Source organism: Anopheles coluzzii, chromosome 3 (genome assembly GCF_943734685.1).
Source record: "Anopheles coluzzii chromosome 3, AcolN3, whole genome shotgun sequence".
NCBI lineage: Eukaryota > Metazoa > Arthropoda > Insecta > Diptera > Culicidae > Anopheles > Anopheles coluzzii.
In genome coordinates this window covers 42,564,098-42,580,465 of record NC_064671.1, presented here as the reverse complement: position 1 = coordinate 42,580,465, position 16,368 = coordinate 42,564,098, and the positions used below count along the sequence as shown (strand labels likewise).

The window sequence follows — 16,368 nt, the reverse complement described above, 5'->3', positions numbered from 1 at the left end:
AATTAGAAAAGCTAAATAATTTAATTTAATACGTCACCACTGGGTGGCTCGCACGGCGCTGGCACCGGGGTGTTGCTCAAACACAAATGTGTGCGGCATAAATTTTGAAACGATGGAAAATGAAGTAGCTTACCGGTCAGGAGGTTGTTTGTATTAATTAAATCATAAAAGGTTTTAAAACATTTCCCATCCTCACAAAACGGAGCAGCGAAGCGCGATCGAAGGAAATGGGATTTCTTATATGTACACACAGATTATGGCCGAACGGTAGACAATTTCTTTTTGCACACAATAACATACTAACCATAATTTATGTTTTTTTCTGCCTACACATTCAACTTGCTGCTGTGAAAACTTTCCTGTGAAACCCGGGGAAACTGTCTCGGTTGAATCGTCTTCGCATTGGGATATTGGCTTTTAAGGATAGTTTATTTCCCGCTGTATTGCTGCTACCCTGCCCTAACCTGCGATATGCAGTGCAATGCAACCGCATAAAAATCATCATATTCTACCATTTTTGTGTCCCATTTTTCCGCATTCCACAAATAACTACCGTGCCATTTTCCCTTTTACCCCCACAAACGTTTGTCTGGGCCGGGTTTGCCTCGTTTACGGATAACATTTAATGCTTCCGGGTAAACTCCGGAACGCCTCCGGAATTACTTCCTGGCTTTCGTCCTGGTGTGTCTGGCTTTCTTGTGTAGCAGGAAAATGGTTGCGTTTGCTTGCCGTGTACACAAACCATATTTCAAGCGTGGGAACCCAATAAAATTGAATTTTCAATGCAAAATACCACCCCGTTTCATGGGACTGAGGGTGAAATGGTATGCAATGACCCGTCTACCTACCTACCGGTATCCTAGCCTCGGTTTAAGGAAAGAAACATATCCCGACACGATGTACTGAGAAAATTCGTGCATCTACTTACAATAACTCGGCATCCTTCCAGGAAAGAAAGGAAAAAAACCAACATCCCCTATTCTCATACTTTATTTCGTTTATTTGTGTACGTGTGTGTGTATATGCGTTGATTGTGGTTAGCGAAAGTTTCGTTGCAAAACTTTCAACATTCACACCATCAACCGCTCGACAGACAGCACACAACACGCACACACACTCTCACATACACATCGTTGTGAATGGGAAAAGCTCTCGTTTGTAGGAAAGCAGAAAAGTTGTCCCTTTTTCCAAGTAAAGCTCCCAGCGCTCCTTCTCTTCCTATCGGTAGTGGGTCCGTGTCAAAAGGTGACCTCTTCGAGTAGAGCACCCCCACAAAACCGTAAGAAGCAGTTGCTGTTTGGCACTTCCTCTTATCAAGTTTAACTTTGTCCAACCCACAAGCTGAAACCGATCCGTTTTATCAGCTTTTCTCTCTATTTTGTTGGCGTTTGAGTGAATTGGATGGTAAGTTTTCGTTTAGCAGTAAAGCTATACAATCTTTGGGATTGCATAAGTTGAGGGGAAGGTTTTTTTTTACAATTATTTAATGGACTTGGTTTCTAGTTGAGTAATTCAATAAACAGATGTATTAAATTCAAAGGGGCCGGTCTGGTGGTACAGTCGTCAACTCGAACGACTTAACAACATGCCCGTCATGGGTTCAAGCCCCGAATAGACCGTGTTCCCATACGTAGGACTGACTATCCTGCTATGGTAACAAAAAGTCACTGAAAGCCTAGCTCACTTCACTAGTGGGTACAGGCAGGCCTTGACCGGCAGCGGTTGTTGTGCCAAAAGAAGAAGAAGAATTAAATTAAAAAGGATAGTAATAAGATAAAAAAATCAATTAACAAATAGAATAAATAATTAAAAAATATTAAAAAGAAGTATCGAAAATAAGATAACAACAACAACAACTTAACACGTGTTTTACTTTTTGTTTTGTTTTTACCACATAATTATAAATAAATTAACATTATCATGTTCTTCGCGAAGTCAATGCTTTCGCAATGCGTTGCGATTACATTATTTTCCTACTTTTATCGTACGGCAAGCACGATACGGTAGACAAAATATTTAAAAGATAAAAGTAAGCGGAAGCGCAACTGCACCATGATCCGATTCATCATTCTGCCAAAATATCAACAAAACAAACACACACAAACAAAACCTAACCCACCGAACCATTTGTTGAACGCCAAAGCAAATGTACACAGCATAATATTTATTTATGACTTCCGCACACTTTGAATTAACTACCACGCGGTCACACCACTCCGCTCGATTTGCAGCATCCTGTGCAGCCAGCAGCAACCAGAGCGGAAAGTTTAACTTGTTGAGCTCTTTTTCTTTAGCCCGTGGTCCGTGCGCGTGTCTGATCCCAAGCACACACTGTTGCGTTTTTCCTTACCTCAAATCGCTCTATCTCTCTCACTCACAACACTCTTGCTCTTCCTTTCTCGCACTCTACCTCCTTTCATCAATTTGTTTTTCATTTTGATGATTTTGCGGGCTACTGCGATCGGTCGGATAGTGTAAAGGGGCAGCGCAACACAAATCTCTCCCGCTCCCCCGAAAAACTTTCCCATTGCAATCTCGCGTACTTCTCTGACTCTGCGGTTCAGTATAATTTTATTTCTGCGTTTTTTGCTTTTTTCCTTTAAAGAATCAAAAGCTTTGCAGCTCGATTTTTGGTGCTCTGTTAGAAGACGCAAAAGTAAAACAGCAGCCCCGGAGCAGAATAAAAAGGCTGCATGTCAGACTGCAATTGCGAACATGCGGCTACTAGTACCGAACTGAATGCAAAGTTTGCCTCCCGCAGAAAAGACCCAAATACCCGTCAACGGCGTGGTGGGCAGAAGAAGGCAAAGCCATCCGCCAGAGAGTTTGCTGGTTAGCCGTTAAGTAGCCAACCATCACGCCAGCTTGAGCTTGAATTATGATGTTCGGTTCCTCCGGCCCCGTGACTCGGACACCGGGGTGCTGCCCAACCGGTCCGACTTGGTGGTTCAAAATGTTGTTGTTTTTAGTAATTCTTGTGTACGTTTTATTTGTGTCTTTCCAGCTTTCCCGAAAATCTGGCGTCCAAACTTTTAATCTAATCAATTAAACATACTTTTGCCCGCTGGCGGTGCAGCATCCGGTGTGCAATTTGCCTGCAACCAGGAGTTTTGCATACTTTCGCGTCCTTTTTTTCTCTCTGAACTCTACCACTCATAGATGGACTATGCACCGCAGGTCCAAAGTCGAACGAGGCAACTTTAAGAAGGATAACACTTTTTGGTGCTCTATTGTGTTTTTCTCTATTTTCTCTAGCCACACTTTTGGGGTGTTTTTTTTATTCTACCGTTTCCATTCAAGCGGTAGAGATTACCGTTTCGTATCAGCCTGAAAGTAGGCAATCTACATGTCCGCGCGAGAGCTCACCCATGCCCCGAGTGAGCTAACCCCGACGAAGCTTGCGTAAAATGAGCTAATTTATAAGAAAACTTTGGATAATAGAATACTTTAAACTCAACCCCGTTCGCTTTCTCTTTTCTCTTTGGTTTTCCATCGCTTGAAGCATTAGCACTGAGGGAAGCAGTAAAATACTAATAATGTTCCCGACTTCTACATTATGCTGACCTACTGTACAGAGATAGGGAATCGAGGATGGCAAGATCGGCCACCCCCAAAAAAACCCACTAAACTTGGCTTTGATTTGGACGGACGCCAGAATACCCTTTCCACACGCTTTCTACACCCTGCTCGATGATGGCAACCCATTGGGACGATGGGTTGGGCTTGAAATGTGCCTCTACTTATGGCCAACGAAAACACAAACACATACACAAAAAAACCGAACCACATATTCACTGCAGCATATATCCCTATCCTGCCACCGTACTGCTCGCTTAAGGACTATCATGAACGATAATGTAGAGCTATAACTATCCAGCAGAGTGAGTTGGCAGCAACATACATGAGCGTTGGAATATGGGATTCGAGTTTTGTTTTTCTTTCCTGTACACACACACACACGCGCGGCCACATTCCTGTCTTCATTATACGCCTTCAACGCTCCACCGAATTCGAGCTCTAGATTCAATGGATAGTTTACTAGCTAGCGTACAGCAAGGGAATGTGAGACGATCCCCTGATCCTATCAGAAGGTGAGCAGAATCGCTTAAGCTAACAAATACCGTAAATAGGGGAGTACAAATTTCTGCCCCAAACCCTCCTCCCCCCTATCACTTTTCTACCCCTAATGCATTCCTGTCTCCTCCAGTTCCACTTAATTGTGTGCGTTTAATCTAATCCGACCGAATCGAGCGTTTACTGAATCTAGCCCTTTGGGGAAACGGATTGAGAATTAGTTTCTAATGGGTTTAAGGCTGCTCGGTATAAAGTTCTTTTATTTGTTTTGTTCCCTTTTTTCCCTGGCAAACATGAGGTAGGATCGCTTCACCAGCATCATTAATGGGGTAACTTTTATAGATTTTATTTTATGTTGCTCTTTGGAGGGTTGTAAAGGGAAGTTTTGTTTAAGTGTGTTTTTTTTCATATTTTAGAGATCAATCATTAGTGTTGCCTAAATAAACATAGTCTCTTCGATACTCATCGCAGTATATGCATGTATATGATGATTTTTTGGAGCCGCTGTGCTGGGTTGGCACAACATTTCAGGCAATACTCTTTTTGTAGGTTCTATTCATTGGAAATCATAACATTGTTGAAGTTTTTTACTTAATTTCTATAATTATTCCTTTTTTTCTATTACATTACTTGTTTTCTATTATATCAAATATCACATTTCATTTACACTATGATCAAGAATTTAACTGCTTTAAAAAACACCAAATAGCCCAGAGGTGAGCTTTCCTATAAGCGCTCTAACTTCAAGTGCTAGTTGCAATGAGTATTTGTAATCTATTGAATTATTTATGTATTATTTTATTTATTTATTACATTATTAAAAAAAATTTAACGTATCAACTGTAAACTAGGTCCATTTCATTAAAATGTATGTGCTATGTTTCTGGCAATCTAAAACTGCTGTTAACATTGAAGAAAATAGTCTATGCACCAGACAGGATTGTAAAACATTCCTACTCTGCCATACAATCACACTTTCCATAACAAGACAACATGACACTGTTGCTGGTATGAACATTTGATTTAAAAATCTTATTAAATTGGTCGATGCTCTCGGGGGCACGATTAATACGGCGACATTTAAGGTACGCTTAGGACGCCCCATCTTGACCCACCACTTAACGCCTCGAAATGGATTCACCTTTGATACTGCACCAATGTGATATTTGAGGGAACGACCAAAGAAAGGTGGTATTGTCATTGCTAGTACCATAATAAAAAAAATATATAAAACGTTAGTTTTACCACCAATTACAAACAGCACAAAATGGCAAAATGCCACATATCATTGCAGCTTATATTGAAATATTGTTAAGTCCCTAGTAAAATGTAATGGAATGCAATCAATCTCCAAAGAAATATGTTCATTGGTACAATAAAATATGATAAAATAAAATAAACCAAAACAACAACACCACACTAAAAAACAACTTGATCTCGAATATTCAGTACACACCCATTTGTATGATTATAACTAGGAAGGTAAATAACACTCACTTAATCCATAGTAAAAACCATTTATCCTTGCACTTATCTGTCACTATTATCTGCTGCAATCATGAGCCTATTACAACTGTGTAATGTGAAAGATTAGAGAACAACGGCCATTGAAGGGAATTTCTTTCACAAAGCAAAATAAACCGTGACACCGTCTTACATTACAGTGAAATCAAAAGCAATTGGGGGAAAATTCATCCATCTCTCTCTCTCTCTCTCTCTCTCTCTCTCTCTCTCTCTCTCTCTCTCTCTCCTGTATTATTCTACCCAAGCCATTCAGAACTTGCCTTGTGGTAGGTGAAATAATTCCTGGCCGCTTCGCAATTCAATCCACTGAGCTTCATGAAATCCATCCACCACCATGGCTCATGGCTCAGACTCTTGGTGAAAGCGCATGATGGGTAACAAATCTCGTACGCCAATAAAAAGCCACACATCATACGGATGGTTTCGGCCATCGTGTCGCAGTGTAATACCACTGCACGGTCACTATTTCAGTTAGAGAAACACACACACTCGCAATCCAAGCACAGCATAAAGTTGTGAGCTCATAAGAAGATTATATTCCACCAGTGTGTACTATTCTTTCTACGTACATACATACATGCTTCCAGTCTTTTCCCATAGCTTTGCAATGTCCTGCTGGCGTCCTTCGAACTATTTTCTCTTTTTTTCGAGTTTGGGTTGGTCATAAAAACAAAAAAAAATACAATGAAAAAAGCTCCAGAAGCTCGTAAAACTACCGAATCTCTTAAACGAAACTGATTTATTTCCAACCGTCCTTTGCCCGTTCCTTATCGTCGAGCGCAGTGCTAGCAAACAAATCAGCGCAAATCTTAAATAACAGTTGACTTTGTGTGTATGTGAAAAAGAGACAAACAATCCAATCAAAAGAGCGCGACAGAGAAAGGTATGAAACATCTGTGCACGGTTCACTGAAACAAACAGTTGTGCATGCAAGGTTCATGGAAGCTCATGGCAATCTTGGACCCAACTTGCAGACGTCCTGGAGTAAAAGGATGCTGATTTGCCATTTTTACGCTCATGTCATACTTGACAGTAAGCTGCAACATTCAGTTCCACCTCCTCGTTTTTATTGCTGTGTGTCGTATTTCATTCTTCACTCCCAACATTTTACGTGCGTTCGAATATCCAGATTCTTCACGACCGTTTTCATGGTTCTAAATTTAACGAAAACCTCCGCACACCTGGAAATAATTTGTACGGAGAAAGCGTCAAAAACAATAGCAAAGGTAAAATCATTACTTTACTCCTTTTCACACGTTCTCGCCTCTCACAGACGAGGAAAACAAACACTATCCAACCGTATATCCCCAACCCGAAGCCCAAACGGGCCCGAACATTATCGACAGGGAGTGAAAACATGCCACATTTTCTCACAGATACCGCACCTCAAGACAGGCATCGGTGTAATCGAAAGTAAACACAATTTCCTATTAACCTTCTCGCAGCCCATCGTCACCCGGCACACTCCCCTCCTCCCCCCGGGTCCGGGTCCAGAATGCTTCGCACCCGTCTCCAGCTCACGTATCATTTCAATTAATCCGGCCGCCAGCCACTATCATTTTATTTTTATCGTTCGCATTTTTTCCCATTCCCGTTCTTCCCATCATGGTGGATCTGCCCTTTTCTCCTCGACTCCTCGACGACCGGTTTGCAGTTAGTTTATGCCTTTTTCTCGCCGGCCTCTCCCCACCCCCATCCTTGTCTCACTGTCACTCAGCATTTTGTGTTTCGATTTACGACCACCCAAGCATTTGTGACATATTTTTCTGCAAAATTGCTTCCGCTTTTTGTGACCCCGTTTTTCTACTCTCTTTCACGGTCGGCGCTCGGGTACAGGCAGCCGAGCCAAACGAAACCAGTTTTAATCGTCCTGCAGTTCGTCGTTCGTGGACGTGAATGAAGGATGACTGTACCTTGTCATCAGGCTCCGAAGGGGGGGGGGGGGAGGGGGAGGACGTACGTTCACGAGACTCTTAATTAATTTTCCATGCTTTCCTCTTCCTCTTACCCTGGGGGGGTTTCCCTGGGGTACTTCAAAAGTGACCAGTTGTAGCATCAGAAGCATGTAACCATGCTTCAGACGTGTCTCAGAGAATTGACCACCGAGAGGAAACGAGAAAAAAAAAGATACTGAACGTCTTGACCAATATATTTGCCCTCGAAGGATTTTTGCTTCCTCTTCTTCGGTAAAACCTTATTATCTCCGTCTGCTTAGTGCAAATCGTATGTCCATCATCAGAAACCTCACCCGACCGGGTGTTTCGTTGATTCTTTTGCGAAACCTCGAGTGGTCTCTTGCGGAAGTGGTCGTTTTTTTTTAATTTGTTATGTACTTCGTCCTTCCCAACGTGCATCAACCTTTTGCGATAGCGTGATGAAGCGTGGAATTCTTAACGTTGCTTACTTTCCGGTTTAAAATTTAAAAAGCAGTCCACTGTACTATGGAAGTAAATCCACAGAATAAGATGAAATTAAAACCTTATAGAGGCAAGCAAAAAACCAAGCAACACACTGCGAGCCCACTCTGTTTGAAGGTGGCTTGAAGCCCGGCGTCATAATTCTGCCCATAACGCATAACAAATGGAAATTTAGTGGTCGTTTTTGGTTTTGCTTTCGTAGCTCACGGGGCTGGTGTAGAACTAAAGTGGATGGAAAAATGCAGAAGGAAATGGCTGCGGCACATATTCATTTCGTGGAGAGTGTACAAAAAACAACATGAAATGGGTTTTTTAAGCTTACAAACCAAAGGGCTAACAAGCATATGGTATAACGGTCAATTTTAGCAAACTAGTTTGAAGGGATAGCTAGAGGAAGTTTAGCTCTTATGTGAATTTTGAACTCACATAGAACATGTTTTAGTTGTTAGAATACTAGTTATAATACTAGTTATTGGAATAAACGATTCTGGCCTCGTCAAAGGATTTGCAAAACACAGTTTTTTTTTTGTAACGTAATAATATTTCCAATAGCCTGGAATGTTTGTTAACACTAGTATTGGGTAAATCTGATTCATATTCATGAATCTGAACGAATCTTTGAAATGATTAAATGAATCTGAATCTCGATTGGAAAGATTAGATCTCCAAGGATTCACGAATCTCAAACATTTAGGTCTCGCAAATATTAATGAATCTCCAAACATTGATAGGTTTCGAAAGATTCACGAATCTCCAAGGATTCATGAATCTCAAGGGATTCGTAAATCTCTAAAGATTCAGCTTCAGAGCGCAGCCGGATAGTTTATTTTGATACGGGGAGACGATCCAAGCAAGCATAGAACCCACAACATGCATGTTGTTAAGTCGTGCAAGTGACCTTGTGCTCTAGCACCAATCGAACACGACATCCAACTTGAAAAATATATTGTATATGACATGTTTGATATGTTGGTTATCAAACCGAACATGTCATACATTTTTCATGTTCGATGTCGTGTTCGATTGATGCCAGAGCGCCGCCTTAACCATTGTATCATGCATGGGATTGCGCAAATTCAACACTGTTTTATATCATACATCTCTAAAGATTCATATGAATGAAACCTACCGCAGGATTCATAAAACCCATTTATTCATTTATTTATTTATTTATTTACTTATTTTTCCAGTTGTATGTGTTTTAAATTATGATAAATTGTGTTAAACTTCAATTTTACTTTAACATTCAACATTCACATACAATATTCTGGTACAACCATATTTGATTTCAAGTGATTACCGTTGGTAATAACGTTACCGTAAAGTAATAACGTTTTATTCCGTTATTCTTCAATTTGAAGGAGCAAGAAAAATCGCAAAAAATGTAGAAAAATACACATCAACCTGATAGATAGAAATCAACAATCGGTCAACTATCAGTGGCTTATAGATTACCAATAGTAGGATAGTCAGCCCTTCGTGCAGGGGAATTGGTTCAAACGGAGTTAAACCCCATGAAGCAATAGCTTCCATTTGCATGTTAATTTCCTACCGTAGTTGCATAAATTGTTCTCAACACTAGGTTTACGGAACCCGTCAATTTGACGGAATTTAAATTCTGAAGTGAAATACGAAAAATACCTCTTGTTTAAATTCGATTTTTACTTCTCGTAAATTCATTATAATATACTATGAGTTTGTAGCATAAGTATTATTTTTTTTATTTTGATAGATTTTCAGACCTTTTTTTGTACCTATGTCTACGAAACCCGTCAAATTGACGGGTGGGTTGATTACATTTAGTGTAGTTCGTTTAGTTTTAACATTTATTTCTAAAAAACGAATTTCACTCTGTCATTGGGAACTATAAGCCACCCATTGTCATAAAAGTATCATGATAAATGATATAAGTAAAGTGGCCTAAAACTGAATTGCTAATCCACTTATTCTTTTTGTTTTTGAAACTCCTGCTGGCATCGGTCAAAATGGGGCATCGATAAGATATTGGTTCATATTATGCAGACAAATTTCTATAAAAACCAAAACTTGTTAAACGATGCTTAATTGTTATAAAAGTGATTTTTTCATGATTTTAACCAATCTAAATACCAATCTAAATCTAAATAGTATTTTTATTCACCCGTCAAATTGACGGGTGTCCGTAGAGATGCGAGACGCCCGTAAACCTTGTGTTAAGGATAACTTTTTACTCATACTCTCGAATGAGTTACTCTGCTTTCTTCGGTGCACCTGGAAAATGCTTGACCAACGTAAACAGACGATAAATCCAAATTTCCAACATGGTTATGGATATTAAAAAGAACAGAATCTTAGTGATTTGCCGGTCGACCCACACCTACCGGTTCGCAATTGTTGCACACACCGGTCGAAATCGATTCCACCACTATAGAACATGATTTGCAGCTTAACAAAATTAATACTGTGAAAATCATAGCCAAATAGTGATAGTGGATAATGGCATACAATATCCAATTGCAACAAACGTACAACCCATTTTTTATCGAAGAATAAAAAAGAACAGAATTGATAACAGAGTATTTTATGATCTTTGCAAATAGCTTATGTGAGAGTTATATATAATATATATAAAATATTATGCAGTAATTAATTATTGCTTAGCTATAGTTGTCGGTCTCGTGGTACAGTCGTCAACTCGCACTTCGCAATGGGTTCAAGGCCCGAATGGAACGTGCCCCCATACGTAGGACTGACTATCTTGCTATTGGTAACCAATAGGCAGGCCATGACCGACAACGGTTGTTGTGCCAAAAGAAGAAGAATCGCTTTTACTAAAAAAAAACATGTTTATTAGGCGTTATAACCACTTTTTGGTCTAGGCTGGTTCCAAGAGTGTCCACTAAGCCAATGAAAAATTTTATTTAATATAATTATTATAGAAAAAGGGGTACCTAATTACATAATGTTATGAAATACTTTATCTCATAAGCCATTTAATACCGTTGTGATGCTCAGACATATAAATCAATTGGTTAAATGATGAAGGCAATTAGTGAACTATTTTTTCATAGCAAAATAGAGCACCTCTTGCAGAACGTCTTTTTGACGTTCACTAGCAAGCTCCATGCTGCTCAGCAGGCGCAGATTTAATGAATGAAGTGGGGGTGAATTAATTTAATCGTATGATTATTCAAATTGAATACCCATCCAAAGTCAAATATTTTGTTTAGCAATTACATAATTAAAATTAACTTGACCGCTGACACTTTTTATACAACCTTGCTTAAAATTATTCTTCATTTTTGTATCATTATTTATGATGGTGTGAAATGCTTTTCTTTAACCAATATGACAACTGTTAGGAATACGTACGAGGCCACTACAACATAATAATTAATTAAAGTATAAATGTAAATAAATGAAGTAATTCAAAATTCTTCGCTTTTGGTTGGAGCGATGGCATTCAATGAAATGTCAAATTATTTACATGATATTAACATATTCATTGTAATACTAGTTCTATTCGTATGGACTTCTCACCGAGTGTCATCGCATTGTATCGATTTGCCCTTCACGCTGTATGGCGATATTGCCATTTGGCTATGTGTCTAAAAGTATAGAAATTAAAGAAGATCTTTTATGATAATCTAATGATCTTATGTGTGCTTGAACTAACTTGGATAGGCTAATGCATATTAAACATATTTCAAAATTCTGAAAATTATCTTCAACGCAAAAATAAGTATGCTTAGTTTCCTTCCACCCAGCCTCAGTGGTAAAACTTATTCAATTCGCAACGGTTAAACCGTTTGCTAATGTGATCCCTCCACCTTCCCGGAAGCTTTTTCCGTCCTGCCAATCACCAGCGACACTCCTTAGGCATACATGTTACCGTTCGAAACACTGCCAAGACATTCGAAACAGTGCACCTTAGTAGATCCCTTTCGAACTGGGCCACATGCACAATGGCAGGGTTTGCGCAGGCAGGGCAGCTGTGTGTTTTTGCCAATGCCGTATCAGTACGGCTTGCATGCAGCGCACGGGAAGTAAAACCATGCAATTGGCCGAACGTCATGAATGAACCTGGCCTCGCTTTTTCATTTATATCTCTTTCTCTCTCTTACATTTACCGTACAAAACGCAATCGGTCTCCATTCACTTGCTCATGTATTAACATGCGTGTTAGACTGCCGGTTATGATTGACCATGCTCTTCTTCTACCTTAGCATTCCGTTTCGCTCATCCGTCATTATGTTTCGTGTTTCGATCGGGCTCTCTCTTTCTCTCTTTCTCTCTCTCTTTTTCTCTCTCTCTTTCTCTCGAATCTCTGCTTCATCTTCATCTTGGATGCTTGTTCAAGCTGCTTCCAACGCATCACAAAATGCAATCATTCGATCAATCGGCCAAACAAACGAGTTTTCACTTCCCATGTGTTTGGTGTGCGCGTCAGCTACAGTTTCCGTAACCTTTCCCTCCGAAGCTTGCCCGTCATGGTAGAATCATAGCTTAAAAGGTGACTTCACTGCAGCCAGCCAGAAACCGCAACGTCGCAACGGCCACGAAGGTGATGGGGAAAAAAACACGCTAACACAAATACCACACCCCTAGACAAATAGAGAAGAAAACGAAGCTCTGGCTGGTTCCTACATCCGTGCCGAGCTGGCGAACCGACTAAACGCGCAACGAAAACTAAGGAAGGAGAATCAAACAACGACAACAAAGTGAGTGACATTCACCCTACATCGCGACCCGCACGACCAGCGAACGCGAGAGCGACACCGACAACAAAACCAGCAACAACACAAACGAAAGACTTCAACGAAGACACCAAGCGACGAACCAACCCTTGTGGTGGTTGTGGCTGCCGCTGCCTAGCTCAGGCCAACTTTCATACCATTTGCCGATCGGCGGTTTTCGGACCGGGGCCCGGTGGTATAACCACTTCCCCTCCCCGACCCCACCCGCTCCGGACGCCCGGCCGACGCCTGCTTGGTTGGTGTACACCAACCATCGAGCTCTCCGCTCCGTTCGGGTTGCCGGGGCATAGGCTTCCCTTTCCTTTCCGCTTTAACCACCGGGCCAGGCTGGTCCCGTTCTCCCCTTCTACCAACGGCCACTTGGGGCCCGGTGTACTGGGGCGCTTGTTGATATTTCAAACAATATATTGTAATGATTATTAGTCGTGAGGCGACCGTCAAGATGAAAGCAGTGGCCAAGTTCAGTCTCAGTTTCCTAGTGCTCGTCAGTGTGATCTTCGGTGAGTCGAATGTCTTCCCAAACTTCTTGTTCTTTGTGTGTGAACTTTATTGAAAACATTTAGACAGAAAAATTGTGCATATGTTAGAAATTGTGCTTCAAATGTTGCATAAAGTGGACAAACATTAATTCGAAGCATTTTTGTTTGCCTTGGGACTGAGAGGGCTTCGTACGATCAAGCGGTTTCAAAGAGATATTATTCAACAGAACACGAATAAGTGAACCAATATTGAATGTGTGTTTTATTTTGAGCAAATAGGTTAAAAAGCATCGTAAACAAATGCGCTGCTGTTCCTTCTCTAGAAACAAGTGAGCTTTCCTGTATGGTAACTGAGTTAAGACACGTATTTAATGTTTATATTTTTAAGTGCAATAACAGAATTGTAGTTTCAACAGACTTTTTTGCAATAGAGTTGCTTCACACACTTATCAGTAGTGTAAAGCACAGAGTACAGCTTTGCATCCATCTGTCCGGTGTGTACCGCTGTGTGAACACTTTAGAAAGTGAAGCTTTTTGTTGCCTCCCCAAAACCTCGGAAAAGAGTGGGGTAAAAGCCACACAACCACCAACATAGTACACTCCACCCACACTCACTACCCACACAACAGACAGCGTATACGCGAAAACTTGTTCAAAACCATTCCTACAGCGCAGCAAAAGGGTATAGGCACACTGATACTCTCACTCGGCTCAAACTGCCCCGCAAAGGGATGGGGATGGTTTGTGTCTAGTAAGCTTCACTAGGCGTTTGCTTCCTTCCTTTATGCACTTTATAAACACTCATGCCCTCTCCTAATTCCATTCTCCGGTATGCCAAGGTTCGGCTTCACCACTTTCGTGCAGTTAGATTTGCACACGCTAGCACGGACGGTGTTGTCTTATAGTTTTACGTCACCAGTTCATACGTACGATCGTGTCGATCGTTTCGTGCCACCCCCTATGTTTGGGGCGGTGGGGCCTGGGGTGTGTCGCATGGCGACAGCAGCACCAAACCGGTATCAGTTTTGGGAAGTTTACTGGCTGTGACATAAGCCCAGCGTCCCCAAAAACAAAACCCACAACTCGTTTGGGGGAAGATTTCACATCATCGGTGCTCTTTTCGTGAGGCGCGCTCTGCTGTTTGGATGATACATATAACAGCAGTGTACGGTGGTAAAACACGCGCACAGTCAGAGGCCTACAAAATACCGGTATCGAATGGAGGGGACTTTGGGTGAGAGGGGGGAGAATGAAACCGTGGCCGAAGGTCGTTCGATGGTTCGGAACCGGGTCGTGTAAGAAACTGGACGGGGAAGCCATAGCACCCAACCCCAGGCCCGCAAGGACAACTGGGTAGCGCAGATTTCCTGCCTACGTAACCTTGAGGTGTGTATCGGTTGGTAGAAGCGCTCGCACAAGCTGCGTTCACTGCGGTGGCCCGTTTTGCTTTCGCTTTAATCATACTCTTATGGTGGTCGTAGCAGCAACACGTTTGTTTTTTTTTTTTTTTGCAATCGCGAAAGGTTAATGTACGCAATGTGCGCAATTGGCTTTGAGCTGTGGTGTGTGTGTATGTGCCATGCTGCCAAAGGGGAAGGTGGATCCACATCACGTCAATCAACGGACGGAGAAGATGATGACGTGGTAACGATCGTTCCAAAACGGGTTTGCCAAACGCTCGGTCAATCCATTAGGAAAGGGAATGGGATATGGGGGGACCTATCAGTGAATAAGGGAAGCTGTTTGTAATTACCTTATTGGAAATGATTTACTAAAGAAACGACCTTGAAAACAAGAGTTTTTTTGTTTTGTTTTTTTTTTTTTTAATTTCTCCTGGTCATTTACGATTCTTCAGTATATAGGATTATGCTTTAAATATTCATCTTATTTCTAAATATTCCTGAACTTGTCAAACTATGAATGTGATATGCTGTTCCTGCTTATAACTAAACACTAAATTTCCTATACAAAAAGTTGGAATGGTAAAAGAAGCAAAGCCATCTGTAAAATAAATTAGATTTTTTCAAAGAACGGCTGTGTTTAATGTTGTGAAAATATATAATTAGATTTTATTTCTAATTCTGCCTGATTTTCCAATTCGAAACCATTACAAATCATACTCTTCTTGACTCTTTAAGATGACGTTAATTGACTTAGTGCAAGATCTTGCATTCTAGTGGGTCGATTCATTTGAAAGCTTATTAATTGACCGGTGTTTGGTTAAACCATGCCGTTTAAAGACTATAAGAGTGAACCAATCACATAAAATAACTGAATCTGAGTCCAAAATTATTTACATATGTAAGATATTAAATAATAGTATCATTTTTATCGATAACAAACATCTGATTACGGTAAAAAGTAATATGTTCCAGGAATTCCATGATATTCCCATATTCAATGCTCAAAAGATCAATTGATCTTAAACTGTTGAAATTTTAAATTGTTCAGTAGTTGTTTAACAACTATGTAACAATAACAATGCACAGTCCAACATTTTGTGAATTTTTCAAAAAAATATCCATACAAACGCATGCTTTTTAATTGAACTGTCCAACTATCGCCAACAAAGCCAACTATCGAGCGTTCAACTAAAAACATGCCAACTAAAAAGCGTTCAACTATCGAATTCTGACTGTATATTGATATATGTACTGCTATATCTACTAATTGGTATAGAAGGAAATAAAAGGAAACATGTTAAGTTACTTTTTTAATGACATATTATGAAATCAGTTGGTTCTTTTTTACCAACCCCATTTGATGATGGTGTTTTGTTTCCTGTTCTAAATGAAGCACCATAAAATATGTTCCACTTAATCGTGCAATTGTATTTTAGATTATAAATACCTCCCTTTTTTCCCCTAAGAAACGTCTTCAAACGTATGACTCACTTTCTCGAACTTCAAATTCGTCGCTACTACTGCCCTCTTCTTCCTTAAAACCTACCTTCCGTGTGATTTTCATCAAACTCACTTTCGGATGCCGATGCGCACTAACGAAAACTCCACAACTCCGATCGCTTAGAACAAACATAGCTCAACTATTCAACTGTTGATATGTGCCTTTGTACGAAATCATAGTAGTTACAGCAATCATAAGAATAGCAATCATAATTATCGTTAATATTATTACAGG

General features: G+C 40.4%; 2 protein-coding genes across 11 annotated transcripts in view; one reads left to right on the top strand and one right to left on the bottom strand.

Annotated features, from left to right (window-relative positions):
* LOC120956499 (protein obstructor-E) overlaps positions 1-16,368 on the top strand; it is a 216,559-nt gene that overhangs the window by 184,152 nt on the left and 16,039 nt on the right. For 2 of the 3 annotated variants that reach the window (XM_049608125.1, XM_049608123.1), the window contains exon 2: positions 13,188-13,251. In XM_049608125.1, the coding sequence (XP_049464082.1) occupies positions 13,194-13,251 (58 nt within the window). In that variant the 5' untranslated portion in view covers positions 13,188-13,193. The remainder of the gene's footprint in view (positions 1-13,187; positions 13,252-16,368) is intronic. The other variant, XM_049608124.1, reaches the window with a different exon arrangement.
* Positions 16,245-16,368, bottom strand: part of LOC120956492 (neprilysin-1) — a 55,015-nt gene continuing 54,891 nt past the window's right edge. For all 8 annotated transcript variants that reach the window (XM_049608114.1, XM_049608112.1, XM_049608110.1 and 5 more), the window contains exon 10: positions 16,245-16,368. This exon is cut by the window's right edge and continues 330 nt beyond it. The gene's annotated coding sequence lies outside the window, so the exon portion shown is untranslated.